Below are 23,582 nucleotides of genomic sequence, written 5' to 3' on the forward strand. Positions count from 1 at the left end.
TTAAATCCATAAAGTAAATTATTTCATAGTTTAAATTATTCAATAAAATAAATAGCATATATTATTATTTCAGTTTCCACAGATCAGTGGTGACAACCTTCAGATGAAAAAATCCGAATTCAAATTTCAATTTTGATATGAGGAAAATTACTAAAAGAACTTTTCAATGGAAAATGAATTGGCAAGTTTCATATTGAAAGGAGAGATCTCCTACTGGGAAATTTGGATTTTTCATTCTGCAAAACATTTAGCAGATGTAATAGACTATGTAGATGGGATTCAAAACATGAATGTTTACATAAAGACATATTCCAGGTTATGATAGACTATCAAGCCAAAAATGCTAAAGAGAAGATCAATATGATCATTATATATGATAATTAGTATACATCATTCGTCTATATAGTAAAACAGATATAATATAATTTAGATAAACAGCATCAACAAAAATAAAACAAAGAAATTTGCAGCACAGCATTAGAAGTGACCACTATGATACTTTCAAATGTTGTGTAGTCAAATTCACCATATGCTACACACAATCTTCTGAATTCAATTTTTAACCCCCCAACCGGCCATGACGTCTATAGATGTCCAGCTAAATCTGGATACAATTCTGTAACATTGAATAACAATAATAAGAAGTGCAATTTGGTCTTATTATTTCATTCACTCAGCCAGTAAGGGGAGGTAAAGGAGCTGGAAGAGAATAAAACAGGTGATATTCTAGCATTGATCATATTTGCCAAAGTGCTAATTTATAACTTATTTTTTGTATTAAATATTTTATGAAACTTTAATTCAGAGAAACGGGTGCATATTTCTTAACTAATTTTGAGAATTCGTTTAGAAAATGACATTATGTAATTTATGGATAAGTGCCATTGGACAACACTATGTATCTGGCCTCACTAAAACAGAAGACAATTGAAGAGGTACAGGTTGCTATTCTACTAGTGATTCAGTAGAACTTCTGCACTGCAATCCATGAAGTCTTTGCAATATGTAACATAAGAAAAGATTAAAAGACTATCAACCAGAAATCAGCAACATGAAAATTTGGGCAATTCTCATAGTAGGGTATATGTAAGTTCTGTTTGCTACAAACTTGGTATTTCTAGGTCTACCTACTCACTGATGAGACCTCAATAAAGGTTGAAACCGGTCTGGGTAGTGACCTTCTCTCGCTCATAATGTAGAACAGTATAGCTCCTAGGAACTGGGTTTCACATTATGGAGAAATATCAAGAATAGTGATCGGAGCTTGCTCCGCCCTTACCATGAGTTGCCTCAGTGTTGCACTCCCTAAAGGGTCAGTTGTAACACTATCCAGGTATTTGCTTACCCTTGGACTCGCCGAACTTTATATATTTACTATATTCGGCATGAAACTCTTCGAGTTTCTTATTCGGCTATGAAACAATATGGGATGTAATATCCCTTAACTTAAATAAGTTTATGTCGCCAAATTGAAGCCTTTTGGCTCTTCATATAATTAATAATTTTTTAATGTGCTGATTAATCAGACCATCAGGAGATGCAGTTCAGTCTCCTATTCATTCAGGAAATAAGTATCAATGATGATTTGGACATTTCATACATTACTGAAACCAAATTTATCTTCAATGATAAATTCCACCATACATTGAAGCTGATAACTGAACATGCTGCAGCAAAACTAGAACATAATGCCATAATATGTAATAGATAATAATGACTGGATTGCATCTCCTTCTGATTAATCAGCACACTTAACTGAACACATTAAGAAATGAGTTTGTGTAACATCTGGAAGATCTCTCCAAGATGCAGAAGACAATGCTGGGTTCCAACAGGATAGGACAATGGCACATTATGCAATCAATTACCTGGCACAGTTTTGTGGAAAGCTGAATTGAACATGTGTCAGGTCAGCAGTGTGGCCTACTTCACAAAAAAAAAAACAGTTTCACAAAAGCACATTATAACATCGCTGATGACACTCAATTAGCCTTGTTTTCAGTCAAGTCATCCCATGAAATTCACTGGGAAAATGCCCCACAGAACATGCAGAATTCTATTTAGATAATTAAGGACTGTTTCTTTTATATAATACAAACTATGTAATGGAATCTATAATAAAAAAAAAATCAAATTCCTGAATACTTTCCGAAGGGATATACAGGATAGAGACTGATAACAATAAAACTTCCTATCAACAATTTTCTTCCAAATTATTCTTATCTGTCAGGACTACAATACTGCCCATGGAAATGGCTGAGGAAAAGTTTATTTTTTAGTATTGAACAACAACAACAACAACAAAAAAAAAAGTATATTATTACACAGGCATCTCCATGGAGTCCAAAGATTCATCACAGGAGGCTCACACTAACCATAACACTCATATCTCTTCTTAAACAGGTTTGTAAACGGAACACAACTGGCAACTCATCTCAATCCACTCATTCACTACTCTCCATACAAAAATTCTAGTCAAATTTCAGGGCGTGATCCACTGTTTTGTCTTCTGTTTAATCATATACTATACTGAAAAATTTCATTACATCTACTCTATCAAGTAAACCTATAAAAGTACTACTACTCTGTAAAGTAAATCTACTCATAGTGTAAAGCTAACAAATTAAACAACAAGGTAACTATTTCTAAAAAGGATAAGATATTGTGGCCCCCCATATGCTGTAAAAATGTTAGTTATAGTGTCAATTTCACAATAACTGCTATGCATTTCCAATTCTGGAACAAATCAAAAAAACAACAAAAACAATTTACAATAATTACAAATTCATTTCTTACTAATGAACTGTTAGAAATAAAAATTACTCAAGCATAATCCTCTGCTTTAAATATACCACTCAATTTGAAGATCATTCGTAAAGAATTTGTTACCATAATCAAATCCCTTTTAATATCAATTAATTTTGGAAAGAGGCAGATTAGCATATACTGGATGAGGAAATACTACTCTAAGTTGTGTCAAAATCCTCCAGAATGTGAAGCACATACATCGTTAATGTAATGCATGACTATGTTATATTTGGATTTTTTCATTAGAATGGTGTCTGTTATTTTGAAATGTTTGTTTCAAAATAATTTACATGCTCTGCTGAATTGGCCACTATTATTTCCTCCACTCTCCTCTGAAATCATTAAAACAAGAGCCATTGCTAACCAACACCTTTTACAGTCCATCTTAAAACTCACCTAATCAACTTCACTGCCTGCTCTTTTATTCCATCTACTTCTATCCTTTGGAATAGTCGCCCCCACTCTGCCTTCCCCAAAGATTACAACCCTCAGTTGTTCAAGCAAAATGTGAACAGACTCTCCAGTTTTCTATTCCTCTTGCCAACACACTAATACCGTGTGCTAGACAGAATAAAAGAGAAAGACAAGAAGTATATTTGGTGGGTTTGAAGTAAGATAGTAAAAGGATTTGGGGCAACTACTGCTGCTTGTTTGAATAAGATTAGTGGAAAGTTGAGGAATGGCTGTATAACTCCTGTCAAATTCTTTTCAATGTTATCAATGTGTAGATTGAAAACATTGAAAAGAATTTGAAAGTAGTTATACAGCTATTTGCTGATGATGCATAGATAGGCAAAGTGATCTGAAATGTAGCTGACATGAAATACTTGCAGAATGATTTGAATAGATCGAAATTATCGTCATGTGAAAATAGCTGTCAAATCAGTGTTAGTAAATATAAAGTCATGCACTTTGGTGTGATGAGATATCCATTGTCAAGTTATATTGGTGGGGATAGGGTATAAGAAACTGATCATGCTAGGGATCTCGAAAACTGATCCTTACAATACACCAATTGATACCTTAACACCTGCAGACTCACAATCCCTTCCATGCGGTATTCTGTCAAAAGCTTTAGCAAAGTCCAGGAGTATGGTGGTATGTCCACACCTCCTGTCTAACTCAATGGCAACATTACAGAATATGAGCAAGTTGCTCAAACATGTCTTTCCCTTAGTACACCAATGCTGTTCAATGCAATATATAGATCCTCTGTCAACCCATTTCTGCCGGTTCAAACTGAACGCTCTTAGCATCAATGTTGATATCTCATTAGTCCCTATTTATTTATTCATCTAGGGTTCCCCCCATTCCTCAACTGCCCCTTAGGACTGGTTGAGTCCTCCTAATGAGGGATTAAGTATGTATTTTTGACTGTAGCCTGTGTGTTCACGGGGGCCAGTTTGCCTGCTTTCGGGATGAAAACCCCACAGATAAACTGGGAGGGAGGGGGGGAACCCTGCTGTCCACGCCCAAGACTGGCTAACTTGGCTATGGCTAAGAAAGATTCTTAAGCTCCTCATGTCATCGACGGGAATCGAACCTAGGACAACACTCCTTCCCCAGACATATAGTTGTGAAGCGCATAACCACTAGGCTAACGGCATGGACATCAGTCCCCATTGCCAAATTCTTACAAATACTCATAAACAAAGTTAATGGTTATTAATCTAATCTTAACAAGTCTACAAGATTTTTGGTAAATTCACAAAGCTATACTTGAAGTTTCGCGAATGTTCTTGTTACTTCTCTTCATAGTAAACAAGGTCACAAATGCAGGATACTTCATATACTCCTGGATGTGATAAAAGAGAGTTTGTCCTTACTTTATTAAGCACTCTGAATCTTTCCAGACATGTCCTGAGTATATGAGAAACAATTTTTTTTTCTGTGATTTCATATATTATTAGGCAATGAAAGGGATTTGAAAGGATCATTTAGTACTTTTTTTTTCCTATTTTGGGGGGATTATAGCCACTGGCTAAAAAGTGCAGCAAAGGTAAGTGGGTTCAGTAATAAGAGAATTATCATCAGAACAGATAACTCTGGCTCTGTGAATTAGCATCTTTAGGATACCATATTGTTGAAATGGATGATTGTGTGATTGTTCAAATATCTTCAGGTGTATGTAGGTTTTCTACAAATAGAAAAGATGATAAAAAATTTGGAAGGTGTGTCTAGGAAGGGCTCGCAATCATTAGATTCTTGTTCCATTGTTAAGTAAATTTTACGGTGTTGGCAATTTAAATGTACTAAAATGTATCTGCACCTCTGTAGCTCAGGTGGTTTTTATGCAGCCCCTTGGTTAGAAAGATCTGGGTTTGAATCCTGTCTATGACACAAGGAACCTTTATCAGGGCTTTTCAATTCAAGATGAGTTAGCCAGTCTGATATGGAGTTGGAGAGTTTTCTTCCCAGAAACTCTGGTTTTTCATCCCTCAAAGTAGGCAAACAGGTCCCATGAATGTATATCTAAAGACATAAAATAATACTCACCCTCAGGGAATGCTGCAGAGGAATGGTGAGCCAGCTGCATTAATTACCTATAACCTCTAATAGAGGCTCAACCCATCTTGGACAGACGAGAACTGAATGGATGGGAGATGTATTTATTCCCCCCCCCCTCCATACACACAAGCTAATTTCTCAATGTAGAAATTAGCTTGTGGGGGAGGGGGGGGGGAATGCTATCCAATCTATTTGTATATTTTCCCCTTTCATGTGAAATAACAGCATGTACTGAAAATTTGAATAATTCAAATATGTCTGAAGGAAATGTGACTAACCAACCAAGGGTTTCACTTAATGGTACATTAGTGAATAGTGAATGTAATACTGAAACTAAATTATTGTGCCTGAACTTTTTTAAAATATGGTATTTTAATATACTTTCTAGGTAAATAGAATTTTTTTTTACAAATGAGGAAGAATTAATGGTGATGGGGAGACAAGTATAATTTAGCTAAATGTTTAGCAAATTTGAATGTAGGATTAATACATCAACAACTAGGTATGGAGTTAGTCTGTTTTATGTGGCTTTACATGAAAAGGCTTGAGTTTATTTACAGTTTCTTTAGACCAGGAAGCAACTTCATTCAGTAATTTATCAATTTCATTATTTTAGTACTACTTCCAAGCCTCCATGGAGTCCAAAGACTCATGCAGTAGAGGTCGAATACACAAAATCACAATAATTATCACACTTTGCTTTGAACAAATTCAATATTTTGTATGGAGACTGATCTTGTAAAAGAATATGCATTTTGTTTTCATATTCTATTTGATTCATTATCACATTATTATTATACAAATATCTCCTTGGAGTCAGAAGAAGACTCATTGTGGGAGATCCATTTAGTCACACAATACCTATCATATCTCTCCTTAAATTCATTCACTGAAGAAGCACCCACTACCACCTCTGATAATCCATTCCACCCATTCACCACCCTCCAAGCAAAAAAAACCTAGTCCAAACACTCTTCTTGCTAACCTCTCTTATACATTTTCCACTGATGACTGTGTTCTCTCCCTTCTTGCCATGTACTGAAAAAAAATCTTCAGTGTCAATCCTATAAAATCCCTTTAATAACTTAAATGCCTCTATCATGTCTCCTCTTTTTCTCTATCAGCAATTTTTCAAGCCTACAGACCAATCTATTTTCATAAGAAGCATTCCACAGACCTGCCACAATCTTTGTCACTTCTGGATCCTCTCCAACTTCACCACAGAATCCCGGAGTCCAGGTCTGTGCACAGAAGTCCAGATGTGGCCTTATAAAAGCTTATAAGACCACATGTGATCTTCAGAACCACATAATTTGATGTGCTGGTTTGGTTACCTTCACAATATATCCTCTAAACTAGGGCGATTAAATTTCAAAAAAAAGAGGACATTTTGAATTTTTCAGCAATTAAAAAAAGGACACTTCTGGTACACTCTACATTAAAAATGGAATAACATAATTATAATTATACACAGGACTGAAGTGTGCATTATAATTATGGAGCATCATAATTATCATTATATAAAACATTATTACTAACAAAAGTGTTAGTTCTTTCAAGATGCACTCATAAATATCAATACACAAAATGTCAAAGTGTGTCTTGATCACAATTATTGCTTTCACAGTCTTGGTGTTGAAGTGGTTCTTTTCATTAGACCACAAAGAACTCGTGAGAGAAAAAAATTCTCTCTACAGCTTCACTTGTTCCTGGGATTGTGATAACAAACGCAACAACTTGCAGTATGTTTTTGTAATGGATTGTTTTTTCTTGGAGCACCTTAAACATATCACACCACTTTTTGTCCACTTCAGCATTTGTGTCCTTCCATTCTTCCATCTTGGAGTTCACAACATCATTTATATAGCTGACTTCATCAAATAATCCATCTTCATCAACAATAGTGAATACTTTGCTGTCAACATCACTGATTGCTTTTAGGCTGCTTGCAACTTAAGCCCAAGTTAGTGGAGTTTGCAACTTAATACAGTGAAATGCTTTCGATGGCAAGATGTGATAAGTCCATTTGCTTAAATATTCAAGGAAAGTATCATAAAATAAATTTGTAGTGTCTAAAAATTCTTTTTCATTATAGATGCCCTTCATCTTTGAACTTTGAAATAATTGATGACATTTTAAATGTTTGAAAGTTCTCATCTTTCCTATTTGTAATTTTCTGTCTGAGCAATTCCAATTCTTCAGTTGCTGAAATATTTTCCCTTTCTATTTGCATTATTGTTGCTGAGAATATTTTCAGCTGGCTTTGCATGAAATGGAGTCAAAGTATTGATTGTTGGTCACTGAAAAATGATTTCAACAATGTAGGACATTTATCTTGTGATAAAAAATAAGATCCGAGTCCATCATACATGTCAATATCCTATTCGCAGCTGGTAGTAATGATAACCATCTCGTTTGTACACTACCTAGAACATGCTTGTATTCAATTTCTGTAAATGCACAGAAATTCTTCAATTCCTCTACTCTCACAGTGTAAATGTGGAAATACTGAAATATTTTATTTACAATTGATTCAATATCAATAGGCAAAATATCAGCACTTGCCTGTACACCATTATGAACAACATGCGCAGCACAGCCAATTCATTTTTAAACCTTTGTTGAAAATACATTCTTGGAACCACATAAGCCTTTATATCTGTTGGAGAATACAAACCTGAGGATATGTGATAAAATTTTATGCCAGTTGGGATGTAATATATACTACCTACCAATAATTGTCTGGATACCACTGTTATTTGAAGTAAGTAATGGAACATTACAAGTTTGTTAATAACAAAAACCGATGTACAGATAGTAGGAAGGGGTATTTTATTGTAGCAGTTGAATACAAGTGATATGGCAACACGACATGAACTCTGATTTTGAGAGGCATCATTGTGGGCTGTCACATTGGTGCCATCGTCACTCAACTGGAGCATCCAAAATCAACAGTTGGTGATATGATCAACAAATGGAAACGTTCTGACATAACTAGTGCAGGAAAATACCCAGGGCTGTGGCTGAAAATGATTGACAGGAACAGGAGGGTTAAAACGGGTGACACAAAAACCTGCTACAATTGGCACATACCATCCATGATGAGTTCCAGAGCACCAGTAACACCATGGTGAGCACTAATACTGTACGAAAAGAACTTCATTTACTGGGTTTCCATGGAAGAGCAGCAGCACAAAATGGAACATCACAACAACAACAAACAAGGCAGCTCATCAGGCCTGGTGCAAAGAGCGTGTGAACTGGACAACTGACCAGTGGAAATGATAGTCTGGAGCAATGAATCAAGGTTTACCTGTTTCCAGTCTGATGCCAGGGTGTGGGTGTGGAGCCAGCCTGGTAAATGCTTGTTACCACAGCATGTTGTATCTGCAGTAAAGTTTGGTGGTGGTGGAGGAATAATGGTGTGGGGTGCATTCAGCTGGTTTGGAGTGGGACCACTGGTTGTTGTCCATGGTTTTCCATGAAGGCAGCTCAGTACTTTGATATTCTGGATAATCAGGTGGTGATTATCCAGAATATCAAAGTGCTGCCAGAGTAAAAACTCTGCAAATTCCATAAAAACTCCACAAGTACCGCCAGCACTTTGGAGTTTTTATGGAATGGATCTGTGTTACTATCAAGATGACAATTCCTCATGCCACAAAGCTGCAGCTGTTATGGAATGGTATGAAGAAATGGCTGTTAAATGACTGCCCTGAGCAGAGTCCTAACCTCAACCCCATTGAACACCTGTGGGATAAATTGGAGCAGTGACTGAGGTTTAAGCAGCACATCCTCGATCTGTCACTTACCTCTGTGCTGCTTTGATGGAGGAATGGAGACAAATTCCACCAGAGGTAAGCTGCACATTTGTGGAAAGCCTCCTTCAAAGGGTGCAGAAGGTGATCAAAACCAAAGATGGACATGCCCAATATCAGGGTTTGCCTGCTAAAGTGTCTGGACAATTATTGGTAGATAATGTAATTAAGCATCCCTCTCGCTCCACTGTTGTTGTGAGGTAAGTTAGCTACTCAAACGAGCTCAACAGAACTGAAGATAGGTACCACCAACTGTACCAAAAATGGTGTTACCCAAGATGAAAAAGACAATACAAAGTTAGAATGAGCAACAACAGTGATCAAACAAAAGGGAGTAGTAGCTATACTATTCAACACTAAACATGAAGATAAACTTAAATGGCAAGCAGTTTCAAGTGAAGATTGACTTCAAAATGGAAAACTAAGCATGAGACAGCTAGGATTCCACGGAAGGTTCTAGTAGAGGAAAAACTGGAATTTCTTAGAGTTGAAAGGATAATTAACAAAGAAAAAGAGATTGTTGGAAACCTGAACAGCAAAGAAACCACTCCCAGGAATATTGTGATGAAAGAGCAAAATCTAATAACAGTAAGTAGTTGCTAGATTTCTGTTCAGGGTATGGTCTATTCATTCCTAACACCATCTTTCAATATATTTTCATGGAAAGAACAATAAAGAAATAAGTTATGTTTCATCGACAGTCATATCTTCATAGTTCAGGATTCAGGATAGAGGAGCAGAGAATTTGGAACAGGAAGTAATCATTTAATTTTGAGCAAGATAAAAATGAGCAATATATTGAATCTACATATAAATATTACTAGAGAAACTGAAAGAGCTTGGAAACAACTACAACAAAATCTTGGAGATCCACTGGAAAAATCTGAAGAAAATAGCGACTGATTCAGCCAGGATATCATGTAGCAGACTTGTAGAAAGTTTTTCACTTGGTTATAAAGTAAATTATACTTGTCAAGAAACAAGAATGTCAAGATATTCTTGTTTGATTCATTATTCAAGTGTAAGCAACAAAGTTTGGAAGAAGTATCTCCACCACTACACTAAGGCTAATCACTTCACATCGATTGCCTATCATCCTATAATGCAAAGTACACTTCCTTTCAGACATGCATTATGGGAAAATGTTTACCCAGAGTTTGACCGTTCTTGAGGTCTCATCAGTGGACACAATACCACTCATTAAGTATCTTCATGAAATCATGAAGATACTTCAAACTTTGCCTGCTTACACCTGGATAAAGGATTAAACAAGAATATAAGTTCTTAGCAAGTATAATTTACTCTAACACCAAGTGAAAAATATGTTTTACAACTATCTCTGATCTCGAGTATTTAATAATAAGGTGATAGACTACTTGTGTATGGAATTCATTATTATTTTTTTTTTTTTTATTATTACGTGACACCTCCAGGGAGTCCAAAGACTCATCGAGGGAGGGCCCCTGCTCTACAGCTCTATCTTCACCAATCAATCCACGAATCAACAAACCACAACTACATCAACACCATCTATCACCCACCACCACGAATAGTATTTTCAGAGACAATCACAAACATCTATGTCCACGGCAGGATTCAAACCCGGAGCCTTTTGGTTGGAGAGCAGATACACTAGCCACTCAGCCAATGAGGCTCGCCTTTAGAACCTGTATGTGGGAAATATATGACTTGCATTAAATCAACCTCGGTATCTCTACTGGGCCTACTAGCTCCTACTGATGAGACCTCAAAGTTTCAAATTGATCTGAGTAGTGACCCTTCCATAATGAACAGCATTATGCAAGTCCAAAAAGATGGACTTGCATAATAGGATACTAAAGGCAATTGATATGCGTCAGAGTCTATATACAAGAAGCCTAATCATGAAAATACTTCCGTGCAAACTTTGTGCTTACACTTGGGTAAAGAACTAAACAAGACCATAATTTCTTGACAAATGTAATATATAATGTGGCTAAGTTGTCAACAAAAATAGAAAGATAAGCACTTCATGACACTCAAGAAGAAAGCTGTAAAATAGAAAAACTCATATCAAAAGTTCCTCACAAATAATTCAGCAATAAAAATGCAAGCAATCTAAGCTATGTATAAAAGCAGCTAAATAAAAGTCAGAAAACTTTGGGAAGAATATGAAAAATATCATGGAGGTGATAAAATGTTCTGGAGACTATTGAAAAAGCTTAAAAATTGAGAAATTATTATTGTAAAAAAGAATCAAAAGATAGCAAATGGTAACAAAAACTGATAAGAATATTCTTCATTCAAGAGATTGGCTTCTCCAGATCACTAGAGAAAAACTAAAACATATCCATTTGCAAGAATGAGAAATAAGACTAAATGTGAGCATTACAAAGAAATATACATACTGAACATTCAGATAAGATTTATGCAAGCATACTTAAGGCTAAGAAAACTTATGGAAGAGAAATCTGGGTTCAAGTCAAATAGCAGTTGTCAGGACCACACTTTTAAGCAAGGTCAAGAAATCACGTGAACATAACAAGGATGTGCATTTAAAAGTTTGCAGATCAGGAGAGGACATATATCAAAATGACGAGTGAAAAATTGTTAAAAACATCAGATTACATCTATATATAGTTTATAGGTAAGAATCTTTTAAAGTAAATTATGCACAATTAATTTTGTGAAAAAAAATTTTGAAAATGGATGTTACAAACAAACAAAACACAAATGAAAATGGCACTTCATGTTGGAGATCACAAAAAATTAAAAGTTTTTTTAAACATACAATTTTAATTTAGAAGTTAATAAAACAGTACTATGAAAAAAAACAGAATCAAAATATATTAGCAATAAGGTACAATCATCATTATTAATCCAACATACAAATGAAAAAAAAAAAATCAGACAAAGATTCTAAATAGCAATGTCCTGAAAAAATAATCTGAGTTTAACCCCTCCCCCCCATCTGACTGACATCCTTGAAAAATTAGTCTAAATGCATGTTATGTGGGTAGATAAGTGAACACAAATTGTTCACTTATCTGACAGAATCTTATAATCCTAACCTCTCTTTCTTGCTCCTAGCCATCTGTTTTCTTACCCATAATCTTATTTTTTAGTTCTATTCTGTTTGTTTTTCATTGTTGTTGTTTTAAATGAGCTAAAAAAAAAAAAAAGAGCTAAACTTTTTTTTTTTTTTTTTTTTGACTTTTCAAGGAAATATTACAATAAACTACAGAATTTATGTAAATCTTGTAGATTTTTCATGGATTAAATTAAATTATCTGCTTTACAGAAATGTCTGTTAACTGCAGATGTATATTCTAATCCATTAAATGGAAATGATATTGAAATACAACTATTAAATGCTCCATAGGTAAAAGAATAAAGAAGGAGACTGTGGAATGAATTACACAACATTCAGAATGCTCAAATATTAAAGTTTTTGAGATTGAGTTTGTTTATTGTGCTGCTCTTTCTTGTCCATGTTCTGTATCTGAAAATAATACATATTTTAGTTTATTATAATAAAACTTATCTTAACAGTGAAGATAACTTAACTGTAAAAACTTTGTAAAATAAATTACAAATCAGTATAAAAATAGACACTAATATATTGTAAACCATTTAGCACTTTACCAAACATCTGGTATAATATTTTTTTTCACAATATTCCAAATCAGTTGCCATCTGATTATAATTAGGAAACTTACAAAACAAAACAATGCAGATAACCTATTTATTTTTCTTATGACACTGTATATTAAGAAGTATATCAAATGGAGCAAAGATTGGCAGAAACATCAAAACCAGAAATAAAAAAGGAAGGAAGGAAAAACTCACTCATGTCCAAATGAATGCTTATTGCTTAAGGGTGGCAAAAATTCATACTTATACCAATGGGGGGGGGGGGGGGTAATGCATTAATGCAAATTAATCTGCCTTAAGGCTATAAATCTCCAAAAGATTTAGTAGTTAATAATGGAGCTGTATCAGCAATAATCACTGATAAAGCTGGATAGTTTGTCAACTGAAATTCAATTATTACAATTTTTTTTTTTTAGTATTAATTGTCTTCTTTCTTTATGAAGGAACCATAAATACATATATTTATTGTTCTTTCAAATATACTTTTAGGAATTTTTAAAAATTTTTTTTTCAAAAATACTATCATCAAACAGTTTGGAAACAACAATTAGTAAACATTTTATATACAGCATTTATCTCACAAATGCAAGTGCATGCAAATTACAATTCTTTTAACTCTGTGGAATTTACCCATATGCTATTCATAATTAACAATACAAAAATTTAAACCTGAATAAAATACTGTATAATACTATATAATATTAGTTGTATTATATAATATAATACACTGTATAATACTATATTAGATATATATATCTTATAAATATCAGATCTAATATTATTATGCACCTAATGCATATATAGCTGCACCTTAGCACAACTAGCAATCCAACATATGTCAAAAGAATATATCTCTGCTAAACATTTTTAAAAATGTAAACTATTTGAAATTATATCAACTAGTTTGCATCAGTTTATATTATAATAACATATACGTAAAAGTTCTTTTCTGTCCATGAACACGTTCGCGGACAGAAAAGAAATTAAATTAGATAGATTCAGCATAAATTGGTACATGCGATTTAAGCGTTAATCAAGTAATATGCAACTTCTTCGTATGTACTATAATGCCCAGAGTTACAATTTTTAACAGCATATAAACTACAGATATTAAGTTAACTAATAAAAATTTGATAGAAGCAATAGAGCAAATCTATTACGGTATAGTTTCCTATATTAAAAGAACTATAACTGTATTAGTTATATATTTTCCTATATTAAAAAAAAAAACTATTATAATTGTACTGATTACTGTGATGTAACTACCACACCACAATATAGCAATAGGAGGGGAGGGCCTTATACGGGTTCAGTTAAACTCTATGAACAGATTCTGTACCCTAGAAGGTCCAATGAATGTTTCCTGCGCGGGTGGAAATAATCGTATTTACCCTGCTGAGATTATGTAATTTGCACTTGTTTATCTTTCCATATACAAACCAACACACACGCACACATCCTCTCTTTTCACTAATACAATAAACTACAACATTAAGGTTTGAATTTCACAAGGGGAATGTTTTTTGAGGATAGGCACTTATCGCAAACCCATTCTGCGTATACTTCAGCTGTAAGTAAATGATATGCTGGCTCCGTAATGCCAGTGCAGACACGATGAAACCAAAAATTACAGCCACTCTCGCAAAGTATTGCTTGATCATTATCATGCACTTCTTTATGGCATATACCACACGGGTATATAGGTGGGGCATTGGGATTTTGCGGATTGAAGACCATTGGCTGGTCTGGAGGATATACTTTTCCTGACGACATGGGTACTGGTTTAGAATGCAAAGGAAGTCCAGAAACTGAGTTCATTGTAGGTACTGCTACATTTGGCACTGAAGGGGTATTGGATGGTGTTAAAGTATCATCAAACGGATTACTGGCAATGATTGTCTCTCCATAGCCTGTTAACGGTGGTGGGGGAACTAAATCGGGCAATGATGGACTTGCCTGAGTCGTACTATTGGTATTGGATGTTCTCCGTTTTTTAGCAGATGGACTTTCTGGTTGTTCTATCTTCATATCCCCACTTCCACCATCTGTGTCTCCTTCTTTGAACTTTTGATTAGGTCGTCTTTCTCTTGGCATTTAAAAAAAATGCACGCAGTTTTTAATATACTTGAAAAAACACTCAGTCCACACTTTAGAAATAATAGAACTACTAAATTAATAAGTTTTCATAATAAAAGCATAATTTGCTATTCTGGCAAACACAGAGGTTTAAAAGAAAACTTCATTACAGAAATCAAAATCATCTATCAGGACGAAATACGATACAAAGTGCTGACCGGCGGCATTTCAGCGTTCACTAAAATCTGAAATCGGTACCAACATTTTTATTTCTAATAAAATTTAGTTCTCACAAAACTTCTGCAAAAATTACATGCTGTACTTATCAGCATGTATGGTATAACAAAAATAACCATTACTTAATTGTTTCACACAGAAAATTATTTTATAAACATAATGGTACCGTCTACGAAATGTAAAACCTGAAATCACATGCTTCGGGTTTTACATACCGTATAAGTGCACAGAAAAGTACAGAAGCTGACTATGTTGACATGGTTCGTATTTAAAGCGATAGTTTATTACTAAAGTTGAGAATGATCATATATATAGGAATTCCTTTCCTCTTCTTTAAGGCTAAACAAAAGACATGAAAACTGGCAAAATTACACTTTGACTAGAAAAACAAAAGAAAAAAGTATGGATACAATAAATAAATAAATTATTAGGTCGTCTGAAGCTCGAAATTTGGAATGAATGATTGAGAAATATTAAGGGCGTTTTTGATATTTTAAAGAAAAATGGATTGTGAAATATTTATTTTGTTAACCTTTCCTGCTTTACTGATAGAAGTTACAGAAATTTTTCATTGGTATCCATTTAAACTTTTAATTTGAAATGCAGTGTATTTTTTAAAAAAATTCCTCTGGTAAAAATAATTCTGCTAAGTGTAACAAAAAAAAAAAGAAAGAAAAGAACTATGTACATTTTTTAAATATCTTATTAATAGCTTAAAGGCCAAATCTAGCAACCTGGCAAACACATCTCTCCATTTACTACTGGGCTTCTGACCCAGTGTCCAAACCTAACATTACCTTTGTGCACCCCAGTAGACGTCTATCCAGATGTACAAATAAATGAACAACAAACAGCGGATCAAATATCTTCTTCTTCTTAGGCAATTGTTTGCCAGTAACGTTTTCAAGGGTTTATAAAGTCTTCTGCCCATCTCCTCCTGGGTCTTCCTCTTGATCAGTGTCCCTTTAGTTTATATTTCCAGGCAATATTTGGTCATCTGTTCTCATTCATTCTATGTGGTTTTTCCAGTTCTTTCTATAGTTTGTGATGTCTTCTGTTATGTTAATTATGGATAATTGTTTTCTTATTTCTTCATTTCTTATCTTGTCTATTCTTTTATTGCCTGCGAGCGGTCTTAGGAACTTCATTTCTGCAGCTTCCACTTGTCTTTTATCTTGTTCTCCCCAAGTCCATGTTTCACTACCATATTTCAGAATTGGTTTGGCTATTATTTTATATAGTTTTATTTGGGTTGTTCTAAACATCTGTTTATTGAAGTGTCTGTTCAAAGTTCCAATGACTGCTAGGAATTTTTGCTTTTTATATGCAATGTCGATTTCTCCATTGGGGCTTATGTAATTTCCTAAATATTTAAATTTGTTCACTTGTTCTATTACTTTGTTGTGGATGAGATGACTAGCTTGCATCTTTTAATTTCTTTACCTTGAAATGCTATTGATTTCGTTTTTTTAGTGAGATTTTTATGTCATACTGTTCTATTGTCTTGTTCAATACGTGTAGATTTCTCTGTAATTGGTCTTCATTTTTACAAAAATAGCTTGATCGTCAGCATACAAAAGGCTGGGTAATTCTTTATTTCTTATTTTAATTCCTATGATTTTGTTTTTCTTCCTCTTTTGAAATTTTTTCCATATATATATATACTGAAGAGTATTGGTGATAATCCACTTCCTTGAATGAGACCTCTATTGGTTTTAATTTTTTCGATTTTCATTATTAATTTTAATATAGCTTTCTTCCATTATATTTGCTATTGCTTTTGTGATTTGAGGTGGAGCTTTCAATTCATATAGTATACTGATTATTTTTGTTGTTTATTTGATCGTATGCTTTCTCATAATCCAGGAAGGCCATATATGTTGGCAGATTATATTCTATTCTTTTTTCTATAATTTGTTCAGTGTAAATGTGGGATCTGTGTGCGGATCAAATATGATAGGCTTGATAAAGCAACACGCATAACATGAGGTTTTGGTTTAATTGGAATTACGATCGAAACAATTATGAAGCCAGTATATTTGTTAACTGTTCGAACGGTTTGTCTGTTTTACGAGAATCAAAAACCACGTTCTTTCAAGCAGGGGAAAAAAAAAAAATCTGCTACAGTTCCTTTATAACGACCTTATAAAAGTTCACATCAAAAGAACTCACAAAGATTCCGGAAGATCCAAATTCAAGTATTTCTGACCAAAAGCGCAAATGTCTCGAAGTCCCCGCGACTTACCTATGGAAGCACCGTATAACATGATGATACAACAACATAATCAAATATCTTGCCGGCTGTGAAACTGCTTTGTTTTTATGAGGGATCAAGACAAAGTAAAATAAGTTATTAGAGCACTCAATAGGAATTATGAATCGAACAATTTACAGATGTGAACTGTATACTCAAATATACAAATAGTACTGCAGAAATAAAGTAAAAGAACTGGAAAACAATAACTAAATCTCAGAGATGTAGTGACAAAATCTGAAAAAAAAAAAAAAAAAACAGTGATTCAATTAGAGAAGTCACTCGGTACAGGAAAAAGCTTGCATTGTCCTCTGTAACTTGTATGAAAGTAGCTGAACAAGTCTCATGAGAAGACTTCGTGAAAAATACCTAACAAAACAATATGAAGCCAGCAATATATTCCAGAGGCTTTTGGAAAGGCTTAGAAATGGAGATTATCACAAAAGGTAGCAGAAATGAAAATGAAGGTTTTTTACAACATAAAAACATAAAAATGAGAACGAATGCGGTCATCTGTACAGTTCAATACTGGGATGGGGGGGGGGGTAAACCAAATAAACCTGTTAAAAATATGGAAATGCAACTCCAGTAGATGATATTCGATCTGTTCAAATGTGTAAAGCCTGGTGTCAGAAGCTTGAATTCCAGGCCACTGGAGCAGAGTTCTTATAGAATGATTCGTTATCATCCAAAGCTGAACTCACTTCTACAGACTATTGGTAGGTTTAAGGATAACAAGGTGATAGGGTATGTAACTGTTGCCATCAGGTGTTTAGTGTGGTTGATTTTGTTATTGTGTAACGTTAAAAACAATTTTTTTTGGGGGGGGGGCTTTAATTTACACAAAAGACTGGGGGGGGTTGACTAAAATGGAATTTTCAAATTTGATATCAATGAATTAACCAAATTACACAAACACAAGACAGATATGTTCCATAAGATAAATAGTGGGGAAAATATGGAAATACAATAAAGATCTGCATATCAGCTTTGTATATATGGAACATTCTCCTATATGAATCACATGTGAAGGAAAGTGGCTTTAAACGTGATATCAAAATAGAACAGTTCATCTCAACTCTTTACTTTATGCAAATGATACTACACTTTTCAATAAATCCAAAAGTTTTCGGAATTTCTTAACTACACTGAATAACTAGTGTAATAAATACACCTGAAAACCAGCAACAAAAAGACAAAAGCTATGAAAATAGGCAGGAACATAGAAAACTTTACCTGCATTCTAAATGGAAAACCTATAAGACAAGTAAAACATTTTAGCTATTTGGGAATAATTTTTAGTGAAGATGGCAAATTAAATATGGAAATAAACAACAGAATTAGCAAAACAGGTATGGAGGTAGTCAGCTAAATACATTTATTTGGAATAAGGGAGAAATTAGTCAGAACACTAAACTAGCATTATACCAGACAGTGTTCAAGACAAAAGCTATGATTTGAGGGATGGGTTACAAATAACACTTAATCAAAGTCAAGACCACAGATATGAGAGTTCTGAGAAAAATTAGGAGAGTCAACAAATGGGAGAATCATGTTAAAAATGAAGGTATCGGAAGGAACCCGATATTGTTAGCATTCAGGAATGTGTGAGAACATCAAATCTTAGTCTGTGCGGTCACTTTAACAGAATGGGAGATGAACGATTAACAAAACGAATGCTTGATGCTAAAATGCTAGGGAAAATATTCAAAGACCAAGATATAGCTGTATTGATGCAGTAAGAAATATCTTAGAAGACCAAAATATAAGATTTGACAATATTAGATTCCTGACTGTTAACAGACTGTTTTGGATACGAATGTGGAGGGAAATTGTCGATAGTATAGCATAATATGAAATAAATATTGGACCAATAAATGGCGGCAGTTCTCTGCCATACTCGTTCTCCTTTCCTTGTGAAGGCTGGATTCATTGATAGAATAAGATCACTAATACTGAATCCTTGAAGAATGGAGACTGGCTGTCCTTCTGTCTTCAAATATACAATACAATGTAATAAGAGGGTGCTTAATGGTCAAAACAGGATAACTGGAAGGAGACCTTCATGTGGCCTTTTGGGGAATGCAGAGAACTGACTATGGCTTCTGACCTGATGTCCAATCCTCACCTTCTCGTGGCGCACACTAAAATGTGCGCCATCAACAAAATCAGGATCATACTAATCACACCGCCATCTCCGAAGTTTATAGTTAGGGTTACGCACTCTAGTAAGAAACGTTCACCAGGCATACGCCACACATTTCCCCCGTCCATTTGCTCGCTCCATAACTCAACTTTCCAAGCTTCCACGCCCCACTGTACACGCTCTTTGTATCACCGAAGACGAGGCTGCATGTTTGTTCGGGTAATGTGGAGTTTTGCATATTGTGGTCCTACCATGGAAACCCATGTTGTGAGCCTCGGTTCTGAATGTTTTTGTGCAGATTCGTGTTCCAGTCGAGGCCCGAACTCTGCATTCAACGTGTCGGCCGACGAATGGCGGTTTTTACATATTCTTTAGCACCCTACGTTCGGTGAGTGTGGTGCGTGAGTCAACTGCAAGTGCTACCACTGCGGGTAGCACTTGCTTCACTGATGTTGAGAGCTGTGCAGGCGGTAGCGTAGCTAACACTAGGGCCACCCTTGTCACACGGGTCTCAACTGAGGAGCCAGATTAACAATGTTCCATTCTCCATTTTAATGGTGAAAAGCAAGAGGAAATCCATACCGAATCAGTCGACGCCCGGGTCATCAAGAACTGCATATATTTTGGAAATCCTGTGCATTAGGCGACAAATGGGCTACAGGATCTAGTTCTCCTTGCTGGGCAACCAGGGTAAGAAGCTAAAAAAGCTACTAGAAGAAACGAAACATAAAAATTGATTGCAGAAGAAAACAGGGAAGTTATGAAGTATTTTTACAGATCAACACCAGAAAAACGGGGTTTTAGAAAGCGTATGCACATGATTTGTAAACAAACATTCACAGAAACACTCAAAGAAAAAAAAAATCCTAACAGAACAAAAACTTATGGCCCGAAAGAATCTCATTTTCCACAAAGCGTTTTTCCAACAGTGCCAGTAGCAACAAATTATCAGGAGGTAGCTGTATCTAACTTCGAAATTCAACTCAGTGATCATCAAGCTGACGACATACCTCAAAATATTTTGACAGAAGTACAGTTTAAAATGAATCGGTCTTATTGGAACATATGAACTCCATGAATGACTATAGACCACCAACATTAAAAGCCTTACATAAACATAAGCTAAAACAACTCCTCTTAAATGCAAATGCTGTGATAAAAACAATCTCAACTAAAATTTTAAAAGTATCAAATCAGCTCTTATACAAGAAAGCTTATATCATTATAATGAAGTTTGGCTGCAACCCGCAAGAACAAAAGCCGAAGATGAAGCAATCTGCACCATGGAAAATCCGGTTGTGACGAAAAGTCAACAAACTTCCAGCTGGAAGTTTGTTGAAAAATAATAGCATCAAAAACAAACTCATTACATACCGTACATATAATTTGCCCAACAAAACAACTGCTGAAGTTCCTGAAGGGATAAAACAAAGAATTATTGCGACTGCACAAGAAATTAAAAGACATGAAGGAAGAATCAATTGCATATGTACAAAATATGCAATTTTGACTGAACCAACGTCACTTCTTTGTCTCTGCAGAGAAATAGAAATGCAAATAATAAATAATCATTCACTAAAAAAAGATGAAACACTCGAATATTGGAAGTCAATCTGGGACAATCCTATTGAACACAATAAAGATACCTCATGGATTAAGGAAATCAGAAATGAAACAAAAACAAATGCAAAATGCCATTATTACTAAAGAAATGGTCGGTGTGCAGGATAGAAATTTAAAAAATTGGAGCGCACCTGGTAAAGACAAATTACATGGATTTTGGTGAAAGCATCTAACCAGTCTATATGGTCGAATAACAGAACAATTTAATTATTTGTTGCAGTCAGACTCAGTGGATATGTGGGAGTACTTTTCTTCATGAAAGATAAGGATAAGGGTACGGACCCAAGTAATTATCGCTCAATAACATGCCTACTAACTACGCTTAAGCTGTCCTGCAATTATAGCAAATTTCATATACCACTACTTATCAGATTTATCCGATTGAACAAAAAAAGCAATTTTAAAAAATCTAGAGAAACAAAAGACTAGATCCTTATTAATAAAATGATCCTCAGAAATTCAGAAAGACGAAAAACTAACTTAAACATGGCATGGATAGATCACAAGAAAGCATTCGACTCCCTCCTACACTCCTGGATCCCAAAGTCACTAGAAATATTTGGGATTAGCAAAAATATATGTTTGTTTTTGACTGCTATGAAATCATGGAAAAGAACTTTTATAGTCAATAATGAACGATTCAGAGATATTAGCATTAAACGTGGAATTTTCCAAGGTGATTCCTTGTCATCGTTACCCTTCAACATTTCTTTCGATCTTTGTCTATGATTTTGAAGAAAACAAAAATGGATAAGAAATTTTCAAATATAATGTTCAAATTTCCCATCTACTGTATATGGATGATTTGAATTTATATGGAAAATTGGCACAGCAAAGACTCATTTCTGTACACGGTTCATATTTTCGGTCACGACATCAAAATAGAATTCGGTTGGGATATACTGCATGTGCAATTTTATCTATTAGACGAGGAAAAATTGATGACGCTGACAATTGTAATTTCATCAGGAGAAATATATAAAAGCAATTTCAGCTAACGAATATAAATACCGGAATATTAGAAGCCGGTGATATTCCCCACTCGCAAGTTAAACAACAGGCAGCAGTGGAATACGGCAAAAGTCAGGAATATTCTTAGAACAAAACTTAATCGATTGAACACAATTCGAGCACTGAACTCCTGGGCTATACTAGTGATCCGATACACAGCTGACATAATAGATTGGAGAAAAGAAGACCCGGATAAACTGGACCGCAAAACACTAGAAAATTAAGGACTATGCTTACATCCACGAAGTGATATTGACCGACTGTATCTACCAAGAAGAATAGACGGACGAGGTCTGCTGCAAGTGAGACAGATTGTTGCAGAAGAAGAAATTAGTTTAAAAATTACATCGACAATAACACTGAGCAAAGCCAATTCACAAGAAGGCTTTCTAAAAGCAACAAGAAATAAATCCGATTACAACATGGATAGAAAAATAATCGATATGTGCGCTGGAAAAGCAAACATGCGTATGGAAATGGTTACAAACAAACAAAAAAACAGAAGGATTTATTTTAGCATCTCAAGAACAGACGTTACAAACTAATGCAATCAAAGCAATCTGATCAGTGCCTGCAGCAAGATAGCCCAAACTGATTATAAATACCGCCATGATCAAGTGACCAAAATAGTTCATTGGTATGTATGTAAAAAATGTGGTGTTCCTACTTCTGATAATTGGTGGCAGCATAAAATGGAGACAGTACTGGAAAACGAAACATCAAAAATTCTTTGGGACTTCAGAATACATACTGTTCGGCATTTAGAACACAATAGGCGAACATCGACAAGTTCGGATTATTGACATCGCAGTACTCCCTGATAACAACATCAGCAACACGAACTGGTTAAAAATACTAAATATCGCGATCTGGCAATCGAACTTGGCCGGCTGCTATCTCAACGGTTACTGGTGCAGTTGGTGCAGTTTCAAAGAAGCTATCGAACTATTTACAAGAATTAAACATCAAATCTATATAAAAAAAAACACGACATTACTTGAAATAATCCATATTTTACGACGTTATCTGACAGACTATTCTTAGATTCGTGAGTAGAATTAGAATTGCTCTGTATCACCAGTCAATATTGCTTGTTCCTTTATAAATGGCCAATTTTAACATCTCTGTAATACTTTTCCACAGATAATTTGTAGTGAATCCTACTCCTCCCATCCATTCAATACACTTTGAAGTAATTAATGAAGCAACTTCTGAGGCATAATACTTGGCTACAGATGACTATTTTATGAATGATTTACCGCTCTCTTTTAACCTTGCTGCATTATAATTGAGTAATCTAGCAGCCTCCAATTCTGCTATTGGATGCTGCATACATGACTTGAAAATTACAGATCGGTTTTACAAACTGCTACCTCTCAAATGTATTTGCTGCACTTTCAAAGCAACATTAAGATAGGCCAATCATTTGTGCAACGATTCTAATTCTTCCTTCATTCAGTATTCCAAT

The 23,582-nt window shown here is 34.7% G+C and overlaps 1 protein-coding gene across 1 annotated transcript; it reads right to left on the reverse strand.

The window, feature by feature from the left end:
• Nucleotides 1-12,555: 12,555 nt before the first annotated feature.
• pygo (pygopus family PHD finger) lies at nucleotides 12,556-15,256 on the reverse strand. The gene has a single exon (XM_090406260.1). The coding sequence runs from the start codon at nucleotides 14,859-14,861 to the stop codon at nucleotides 14,259-14,261; it is 603 nt and encodes a 200-aa protein (XP_090262386.1). The 5' UTR covers nucleotides 14,862-15,256; the 3' UTR covers nucleotides 12,556-14,258.
• Nucleotides 15,257-23,582: the final 8,326 nt, after the last annotated feature.

This window comes from Typopeltis vanoorti, chromosome 16, assembly GCF_054136105.1.
Source record: "Typopeltis vanoorti isolate ZY-2024b chromosome 16, IOZ_Tvanoo_1.0, whole genome shotgun sequence".
NCBI lineage: Eukaryota > Metazoa > Arthropoda > Arachnida > Uropygi > Thelyphonidae > Typopeltis > Typopeltis vanoorti.